The sequence below is a fragment of the Cryptotermes secundus genome, unplaced genomic scaffold (assembly GCF_002891405.2).
Source record: "Cryptotermes secundus unplaced genomic scaffold, Csec_1.0 scaffold297, whole genome shotgun sequence".
Taxonomy (NCBI): Eukaryota; Metazoa; Arthropoda; class Insecta; order Blattodea; family Kalotermitidae; genus Cryptotermes; species Cryptotermes secundus.
In genome coordinates, this window is record NW_019721762.1 from 536,919 (window position 1) to 547,761 (window position 10,843).

At 38.9% G+C, this 10,843-nt stretch overlaps 1 protein-coding gene across 7 annotated transcripts in view; it reads left to right on the forward strand.

Moving 5' to 3' along the window:
- LOC111875645 (E3 ubiquitin-protein ligase UBR5) overlaps positions 1 to 10,843 on the forward strand; it is a 103,759-nt gene that overhangs the window by 43,136 nt on the left and 49,780 nt on the right. For all 7 annotated transcript variants that reach the window (XM_023872043.2, XM_033750154.1, XM_033750150.1 and 4 more), the window contains exons 20-24: positions 527 to 765; positions 2,799 to 2,926; positions 5,472 to 5,576; positions 7,004 to 7,128; positions 10,487 to 10,653. In XM_023872043.2, coding sequence (XP_023727811.1) covers positions 527 to 765; positions 2,799 to 2,926; positions 5,472 to 5,576; positions 7,004 to 7,128; positions 10,487 to 10,653 — 764 coding nt within the window. The remainder of the gene's footprint in view (positions 1 to 526; positions 766 to 2,798; positions 2,927 to 5,471; positions 5,577 to 7,003; positions 7,129 to 10,486; positions 10,654 to 10,843) is intronic.

The following is a 10,843-nucleotide window of genomic DNA, read 5'->3' on the forward strand; positions in this document are numbered from 1 at the left end:
ACCTTTTCAAAACTTCGTCAATCGTCCGCTGGCAATCTTCCAGAATGATTTGACAAATTTTTGTTACATTTTCATCAGTTCGGGTGGTCGAAGAACGTCCACTTCAAGGTTGATCATCAGTTGACATTTCACCACGTTTGAAACTGGAGAACCATTCATAAATTTGTGTTTTACTCATGGCAGCTTCCTTGTAGGCTGTTTGTAGCATAAGAACCGTTTCTGCTGCTGTTTTCCCCAAAAGGAAACAAAACTTCACAGCAGCACATGTTCATGTGAATCAGCCATTAAAAAATAGATGAATTATAAAAAAGTCACTTGGAAAAACATTCACCAAGCACTAACACAAACTTCTCTGATGATGCCAGCCGGCATACTGATTCAGGAAGCTGCTGCAAACAACCACCTAGCGGCAGAAACCTGTACTACAAACAGAAACAAATTCTGTTTCTTTTTTTTGGGTCCCCCTTTGTAATACCTTCATAATTGAAATTTTAACTCATAATTTGAATCATTATGCTATTTTCAGGATATCTTTGAGTGTCGTACATGTGGTTTGACTGGTTCACTGTGTTGCTGCACTGAATGTGCCAGAGTGTGTCACAAGGGTCATGACTGCAAGTTGAAGCGCACTTCCCCCACAGCTTACTGTGACTGCTGGGAAAAATGCAAGTGCAAGGCTCTGATTATGGGCCAGCAAGGAGCACGCTATAACCTGCTGTGTAGACTTGTGACAGAGACTGATCTTGTGTCTCAGCCAAACAGCAGGTAAGACTGCATAGTTCATTATCATAATATTGCACATCCAAATGATAAATGGATTGAATCTCCATGTCTCCTGCTTTGAAACATGTTTGTCCTAAGTAACTTCATGGAGTGGAGCCCTTATTAAGAAGCTGATAGTCTGGCAGCTCATCAAGAAATTATCCAAATTTTATGCCAGTTACTTGATTTTATCTTGAATTAAATAAATCCAATCCATGCTCAAACACCTGTTTGTTTAAGATCCATTTAACACTGTCCTCCCATCTATGTATGACTAAATCTCCAGATGGTCTATTCTCCTCAGGTTTTCATGCATTCAGTATTATGCATTATCTCAGCTAAATTAGTGTAGTGTTTTCCTTATAGTGTCTTCCTGAACGTGGTTATGTTTTTCATGGTTCCAGCCCAAGTCCAATGTAACAGTATAATTGTCATTATTTCACTTTATGTTCCAGTTGTAGGGACTGTTTTATTGGTTTTTGTTATAAAGTTAGTCTATACTCAGCATCTGATGATTCTACTATGGAGATTCCGCCCCCCCCCCCCAANCCCAACACTTTCTCTGTCTCCCTCATTCTCTCTCATGTTTAAAGCAGAATTATATTCCTAATCTACGGTTCAGCCAGAACTGTCTTTAATAATGATTTGATTCCATTCCTGTTATTAGATTTATTGTTTCCCATTAAATGAAATTCTTTGTGTTATGATGTCCTGGATTATGACATGATGTTGTGTAATCTGGTAATGGATTTCTGAGAAGCATGCTGCCTTTGTAATATAGGTTTATCTTTCCTTCCTCCTGTCATGGAGTAGCTGCCCCCCCCACCCCTTTTTTTAATGCTAGTGGGGTGGGACTAAGTCCCTTGTATGGAGGCCACTTCTGGCCTATTGTACCAGCCCCAGATGATAGGTGAGGGTGATTGTGGAGCAGTTGGTGGAATGTAGATTGGCAAGGGAAACCGAAGTACTCAGAGAAGACCTGCCCCAGCATCACTCTCTCCGCCACAAATTCCACTTGACCAGACCTGGGATCAAACCTGGGCCTCCGCAGTGGGAAGCCAGTGACTAACCGCTTGAGCTATGGTGCGGCCCAGTAGCTGCCTTTGTCAGGCTCTTAATTTCCCATTGGCCCATATGGAGATCATTCTCCTTTCTCTTTCCCAGGCCTTGATTGACCACTCCTATCCTTTGTGACCTGTTTCTTTCTCTGGCTGTGTAACCAACCTTCCCAGCTTGGCTGACTTGTGCAGTGTGGGCGGAGGCACCATATTGAGGATCATTTAATTCTCTTTACCTTTCAGAACAGTATTTTGTGTTAACCAGTAGTGTAATTGTGAGCTGGGTAGGATAGTCAGTACAGTGACTGGCTGCGGGCTGGACAACTGAAGTCAAAGAGTTCCAGTCCCAGTAGGGTCGTGAATTTTCTTTTCTTCACATAATCCAGACTGACTCTGGGGGTCCACCCAACCTCCTATCAAGTGGGTACTGGGGTCAGAGCGGCCGGGGCTTGAAGCTGACCACTCACCTCCAGCTAGTGCCAAGGTCAAGAAAATGTGGATCTATACATCCAGTCCCCCATACATCTTCACGGTGTAATGCTTAATTAGATAAGCGCAGGGACAGATTTACCTTTACCAGTAGTGTAATTTGTAGTGAATGGTTGAAAGCTTTCTGATCAGTTATTGTAATCTTTGTGATCTTTAAATGAATCCATGTAATGAGTTGCAGCAAGTGCTGACAGAGGGTTGAAGATGTGGCCCTTGGATGTTTCTATCTTTGCACTTCTAGCATTTTCCATTGATTATTTTGTCATCTTTACTGTCTTAATCACACTTTCATATTGTATAATTACAGGTGTTAGCAAGCAGACTTGTCTCAGTGCAAAATGTGCTGTATTGCCTGAGTAGCAGATTTTTGTGTTTCAGCCATCATCTGTTTCATTCCCAATACCAAATAATCAGTTGCTTTTTTACATAGTTCAGTGCCATGTTAATAAATGCACTTTGTTTTGTTTTGTTTTTTTTCTCTTCCTTCAGAGGTGAGAGCATTCTGCTGTTCTTGGTTCAGACTGTAGGGCGCCAATCAGTGGAACAGCGTCAGTATCGAACCGCAAGACCCAGAAGTGCATCTGCCTCCAGTAGGAAAACACCATCTTCAGATGCTGGTATGTCACTTATGCAGTATTTGTTTTATGCGCACCCACACACGGAGGATTTTTACTTTGTTGACTGGTTCCACAGCTCTGTACTTCATGGCACAGGTGCGCCGCCAGCTGTGAGGTGCATACAAATTTTGCCGTTGAGTCATCATACCTGATAGCCAATAACATTTAGGATGAAGTAGTTACAATTCACAGATCACATGAGGTGTTGAAAATGCTGTCCCTTTACATGTAGATATCTTCATAATTAATTGTTTCATTAAGAAACACAGGTACAATAATCGTTGCATTTACAGCTCACCAGGCACTGGATGTAGTGGGACTTCATGGGCTAGATGCAAATTCTGTGGACACTAGTAGTGATTATGTTGGGTATTTATAGATGCAAAGTCTGTGGACTCTAGTAGTGATTATGTTGCGTATTTATGTATCCCCGCCAGTGAAACCATGCTTCATCAGAAAAGAATGTCAATTGAGGATTGATCTCACTTTTGATGACAGACTGTAGAAACCAACTGCTAAAGTGAACTTGCTAGCTGGATTGCATGGCTGCAAGGCAAGCCTCTGACATGCCAATCTCTTGAGCTAGACGTTTCAGTGATTTTCTAGGTGAATGTTCAAGTCTGGCCCTTGTGTCATCTGACTTTTCCTCTGTAAGCACTAGGCAATTATGTTTTTGTTTCTTCTCTATTAAGAGTCCTGTTGTTCTAAGTTTATTCACCAAATTGTGAATTGTTTGTCTGCTGGGAACTCTTTCATTGTGAAATTTACATCATCATTTTTGTCGATACTTTCTGGCATGTCCATATTTCACATAGGTGTCATACATATGTGCACATTGCTGTGAAGTATACCGCACAATGCTGTACCACACTGCTGACTAACTGTAACTGAGAACAAATGGCTAATGGAGCTAATAACTGCTGCCTGCTGCTGACAATCATAAACAAACTCCCACTCACAAACTGTACTGCTTGCCATGAAACATAATGCCATCAAGCAGTCCACATATTAATTACTTCCCTTCATCCCAAATGTTATCAGCCATCAGGAATGCTGATTCATCAGCAAATTTGTATGTGCCTCACAGCAAGCAGGGCACTGGTCACCATGAAGCACAGAGCTGTGAACCAGTCAACAAAGTTGAAAAAAGCTCTCTGTATATCTGTGAGAAATATAATGTACCAAACTACTTACATGGTTGAGCATGTGAATTTAGTCATCCCTGGCTATAGCCCTGTTATTTATATGACTTTGGCGAAAGGTGGAGGCGAATGATTATCAACACAATCTGGTTAGGTTTACTGTAAGAGAATGAGTTACAGTTACCCTTTGTATCTGTAGCTGATGTGGTTCCAGATAAGTGTAGTCCTTATGAAGCATCTTACAAGTTAGCCCCTATTAGAAGACAAAAAAATATTAAACATTTCTTAGCCAGTTGTGAATCTTTTTGGATGGGGCATGGTTAAAGTTAAGTCCTATGGAATTTGGCTTCTTTCCCCATGAGGACTGGTTATAAGGTCACCAGTCAGTATAAGACACAACTCTGTTTTATTGTTAGTATTTACAGTTTTACTTAACATACATTCAGAGGTTTTCTCCAAAACTCCACCACCTACTGACTGGCTTTTCTATTCTGATTTTCTTATTTTGTTCTCTTTGGTCTTACCATGACTTTAGTCAAATACACAGAACTGCTTATGCATGAAGGTGATGCTGGTAAGTGTCAGAAACTTCATCTCATTGATTTCATTACTACCTGTAACTATATATGTACAGCTGTTACAACTGTCCTCAGGCAGTCTGGTGACATTTGAGAGTCCTCTGCCCCCTGAACTGATCACCCCCCGCGCNCAGTTTACTATAATTTTTTTCTGCTTGGCAATATTATGCCTCTCTTGAAGTGGTTGTAGTAGTCTGACCTAGTTACTTGCCAAATATTAAGCCATTACAGAGATTCCTACTGTGGCCACAAGACCTTATACCACAACAAACTAAACTTCCAGACCACACTGCTTACCTACAGTACTGAATGAAACAAAACATGAGCAAAATTCATCTGATATTTACTTCATGTGGGTATATGAATGGCCCTCAGTTGTTTTGGTATGCCATGTATCACCACATTGATGCAAATGCTTCTGAATTCAAACTTTCACCTGTTGATGTATGCCCTAAACTAAAACTTTTAAATAAAAAAAAAACTAAACTAAACTCTGTGGCCTGTAGTCTGCAAGTGAACTATACCGACCAAGCGACCGCCGCTTGTCAGTGAAGTTAGTGCCAAATTTTGTTGATAATGGGTGTCACATGTTCAGCGCAAAGGATCTCCACAACCACTGATCTCAGTTTTTTAGACCGGAGCTGCTATTTCCATAAGATAACTTCTCAGTTATCTTCACAAGGCTGTGTGGACCCCGTTCAAGACCCATTACATCTCAGAAAATCTGGTAGCACCGGGAATTGAACCTGGGACCTCTAGATCTGTAGCCAGGAACTCGGACCACTAGCCCACAGAATGCCTACATGATTTGTTTATGATTTTCAGAGCCAGATATGCCTGATCATGACTTGGAGCCTCCTCGGTTCAGCAGAAGGGCACTGGAAAGGCTCCTTAATGACTGGTCAGCTGTCCATCGGATGATTATGTCTGGTGAGTGGCTCTTCATGAAATGAGGACTTCAAAGTGCCACCTACGGGGGTAGTACAAGATGTTTTTATTCTTATTGTGGAGTGGTGCCTTAGATGGCCATCATTCCTCTTGTTAGAAGAAACTACGTCAGGGATGGGCATTTCTTTTTACTGAGCCAGATGGAGCTATATCAAGGTGACAGCATGCCATAGAACTCCCAAGAGAAAACTGCAGTTTAAACAATATTAAATAGCTATCACATATTGTTATTGGCTGAATATACTATTAATGTAGATACTTAAGGTATTTTAGATATGTAACATGTTTAATAATTAATTTGAATGTAATGGTTTAAACTTTGACTGGTCTTCTCATGCATTAAAACAAGTCTAAGGTTTGTCCCATTTTACTTTCTTGTAGCAAGCAGTAAGTAATTCTTTCTGTATGCAGTAAACCCTTGCCCACCTATCAGGTTAGATCCATCAGGAGCAGCATATTATATATATCCATGTTGTACAGACTTAATATCTTGTGGGGTAAATGGGAGTACATGAACATGTCTATGGAAAATCTCCCTTCAATATCTGGATACACAAATTTTTTACACACAACACACAAACGAATTGCCCTACCCAAACTGTGTATGAAATAAAAATATAGTGACGTGATAGCTAAAAGCCAGAATACTTCAACAAGGAAGATTATCCATTGCTAGACAACAGCCAGCAGACACATTTCCATGGCAACCAAAACATGCTTCCACAGTAATGGATATGCTCGTAACAATAGAAGAACTGTTAGAAGCTGCATGTCTGTTGTCAAAAGAGCACATTTTGGTTGCCATGTAAACATGTTTACTAGCCATTGACAGGTGGACGACCTGTCTTACTAAACTGTTCCGGCTTTTAGCAGTCATGTCACAATAAAATAAATCCCTGACTCTAGTGACATTTGCAAATGGTAAGTAAATGTGTGCTTGCGCGTACATTTGTAAAACAATACGTTAAACATTATATTTTCTTATGAATTGCATGTCCAAGAATGATGATGATTGCTTCGGTTGAAGATGATGCGTTTGGAAACAGAAGCCTTAAATTTTTTAGGCCTTCGGATCAGACTGCATGTATTACAATTTTACTCATGTGTAATATAATTTTTCCACATTTGGTTTTTCATGTAGGGTCAAATACACTTCATACAAGGGTCCACTGTATTATGTATCAGAAAATAAAATGGATAAAATGTTTTGTTAATATAACTTCATAGAATCTTTTCCCATCTCTAAGCCACAGTTACAGCTTAGCTGTTCATCTTGTGGTAGTAGAGATTGAGCACACCAATGGAGATGTGATAGAAATTGGCAGGATAATAGACTTAATCTAATCTATCAAATGTATATTTCTTCTTTTTAACTTCTGTTTTAGTTATTTTTCTGTTTGTTTTTACAGGTGTGAAAGAGATACCACCAACCTCACAACCTGTTTATGATGACCAAACCTACTTGCAGAGCCAAACTGGAACAACTTTATTAGACAAGTTTACATATTGTCTCTTAGTAAAGTGCAGTGCTGAGGTATGTACAGGTTTCTAGATCTGTATGCTGTTTGGTTGCTGGAATTTGATGCTGAATGATTAACCTTTGACGTACAGACTTTTAAATTGCCGGCAGCCCCCTACACTCGGAATTTAAATGGCTCTAAGTCTTTAACATTTTAGACTTTCAGAAAAAATGCATATTTTCCCTTCTATGCAACATAGAAATATGAACTAAAAAGAACCTGAAAGACAATAAGATTTTCTACATATACACCAAAGAGCAAGTTTTACAAATGAAAATTAACTGTGATTATTTTGTCATGAATTGCAAAATATAATCTTTATTATATATATCTTATGAAATTTTAAAGGACTTACCCATTGTTTTTTCTTCAACCTTGGATCATGGGGATATTGTAAATATAATCACACTATATACAATAATATTTTGTTCAGACTGTACGTGAGTTTGAACTGCATCACTTCACAGTTTACGATCCTCACGCTCTGATGCACGTGTGCCACTTCTCGAAGCAGTCCACCACACAGGGCGCAACATTACACTTTTTACAATAGTAGAACGTGCTTCTGCTTTTCTTATTTTGAGAACAAACACGACAACATCTTTGTTTCCCTTTGGTTGGCCAGTGTTGTGAATGTTTCACCTCCATTTCACTCAGTGGGGCCCAAGATGAACTTGGCCTTCCCTGAGAAACGCCACTGACCATGATATTCGCCTCATGCGATTGTAGAATCAAATCCCGCACCAATATTTCGCAGAACTTTTTGTGTGTCATTTTTCCACCACATGACTTGTGTAATAGATATGCATTTAGAATAGTCATATCTAGAAGGTGGAAAAACAATTTCTTTGACCACTTCCATGTCCTCTGAGCAATGCCATAACTGTTTACCATCCTGTCAGATTTATCGACAAAGCCCATGTGTGCATTGTAGTCTTCAATTACATGGGGTTTGACAGCATGGCCAGATTCATCCCAGAAGTTGATCTGAGCTAAAATGCCATGATTGCAGAATCCAAGCCAAATGATTGGAAATGAACTGAATAGTTAAGGCATGGTAGTGGAGGAACTTTCAGGAGCAAGAGGAAGGAATGTCTGAAAGACATTGAAAAAAGATATTAGAGTTCGAAGGGTGATCAAAATGAGGAGGAGGAGGTGAGAGTGGAATATTTAGCACCAGTGGGAAAAATCGGAAGTACAGTAGAACTTGGTTATAACATCATCAAAGGAACCTAAAAATAGTGTCGTTATAAACGAATGTCGTAACCGAAATGGGCACTTCCACAGTAGCCTTATGTTAGTCACGTAAAAATCTACCAAAAACCGAGTTAAAATGTTGCATTTTTTAGTGAAATACATAGTTAAGTACAGACTAACGTAACATTAAAGTGGAATTTCCCAAATGTGTAATATCAAAGACATATTACAGGGCTTTTCACTGACAATACACACAATATTTCAAGAATCACTTTAACTTTCTCTTCAATGCTTAAAACTTTCCTTTTCATTGCCATGTTTTCGCTGCTGCACTTCTCTGGGTTTAGGCAGGAGCACTATAGGGTAAGTAGACAATGTGAGGTCCTGTTAGACGAGATTCTAGGAAAGGAATGCAGTTAACAACCTGCCGCGTCCTCTTGCACTATTCACGCAGTCCCACCCCACACCCTTGTTTTCCCTTAAAACCCACGCTCCTCTTGCAGCCCCTCGGTCGTATTCTTCCAGGACAGTCACGTCAGCAAGTAGAGAAAGTGAGGGTGGGCAGACACATCGAACTTTCCCACGATATGAGAGAAATTCAGGAATGAAAATGACGTTACATACGAGGTTGATGCATTTGTGCATGTCGTACTAAGCAAGGTATAAAAACAGTTGCTTTATGAGGAATTAGTTCGTACCATTGAATATTTGACGCAGTAGACAAGGTGTTGCAGAAACCAATGTTGCTATAACCAAGTTTTACTGTATGTAATTTTCGTTAGAGCATCATAAGTGATGAGACAACATGGGAGACCTAAATGTATATGGGAAGATGGTATTAAAATTAATTTTAAAGAAACTTGATGTCTGGATGTGGCTAAGAATAATTTCTGATGGCAGGCTCTTGTGAACATGGTTATCAACCATCAGAATCCATAAGACTGATTGAAAGCTAAACTCAAATAAGACCTTCGATTTATTTTATGAAACAGTAATATAGTGAAGAAGCAATAGGTTATGAAGAGAAAACCTTGGTAATATTACATTATGCTACTTGGTCAGTGATGGTGTTATGAAAACAAGGTTTCTGGCTGTTCTGGTCAACATATTCTTCTAGTCAAATCTCTAGACTGTTTTTATATACCTTCTGAACAGCATATTGTGGGAAACCTTCCTTTAAAAAAACAGCTTTTGGTTAATTATGAAATAATTTGTGACTTAAGCAAATCTAAGATTTTGTGAGTAATATTTGACTAACACATGAACCAAGCTTGCTCAAGACTGAAGTATTACATGTGTGACTTAGTCCTTGGGCTTGGCCCATGTAGTCCTCTACCAGCAATATGCCATGACAGTTAAAGTAACTATTGTGAAAGACCATAGCTATAGTTGAGTCACTATACTTTTTATGTTATGATAATTGAAGACAGATATTTATGAAGAACTGATGGTGAAAACTTTTATGAAATTTTAAATAGTTGCTCCCAATAGCCAGGGAACTGTGCAGTTTGCTCCTAGAGAGTTGTGAAGAAGCATTCAGTAAAGCCAATGAAAAATCTCTGGAAATGGCCATGGACGTGAGCAAATACTGTATCACTAAGATCTGTAGTCATGTGGGTTGTGACATTGTGTTGCTTTGGCAGATGAATCAGTGTTTTGTAGGAACTTGCTGCCTCTGTCTTTAGGAACTCTGTCTGGGAAAAGTGTATTGGACATAAAATTCATGTTTCATTTTTCCTGCATGTTTCACTTTGATTAATATTTAGCCGGTTACACTTGACATATGTGCAGAAACCTGTATAGTTCTTCATTTAAAGTATCTGGTTTGTTTCTCTGACCTCAACCAAGATTGGAAAGCGTCAACAAATTTTATTAAAATTCCCGGTATAAAATTTTATGAAAATGCATTCACCACTCCATAAGTTGTTTCGTGTATACAGACAAGACAGCTATAGCATATTTAGTATACACACTGCAGGGTTGCAGATATGCCTAAAAGGTTTGGATTTAATTACTGACATGAAAGTTTAGCACAGATCTTTTGCTAACCAGTACTATATATTGTGCCTTTCAGATTGTACTGATAGCAGCATGAAATTCGCACAGTCTGAGTACAAAAAAATAATAAATATGTAAACTCTTCTTCTTGTTAATTGAATATTATATTTGTTTCAGATGTTAGACACACTTTTAACTACACTAATCCGAGAGCTCCAGAATGAATCATCTCCTAGTCATTTAGCCGATGCCAAGGTTGTAGCACGCCGATTTGTTCGTTCTGTAGCCCGTATATTTGTTATTTTCAGCATTGAGATGGCTCCCACAACCACCAAAAGACGTGGGTAAGTATAACTTCAGAATTAGACTTGCTTCTGCAGAGTGTGATCTGAGTAACTTCTAAATCTTTTGGAACTTTGTAAATCATTTAGGTTTATAATGCACTTTTTTTTTTTTTTTTTGAACTTTTTAAATCATTTTTGTTTTTAATGGATTTTTTTTTTTTTTTTTTTTTTTTTTTTTGTGGTGGTTTTC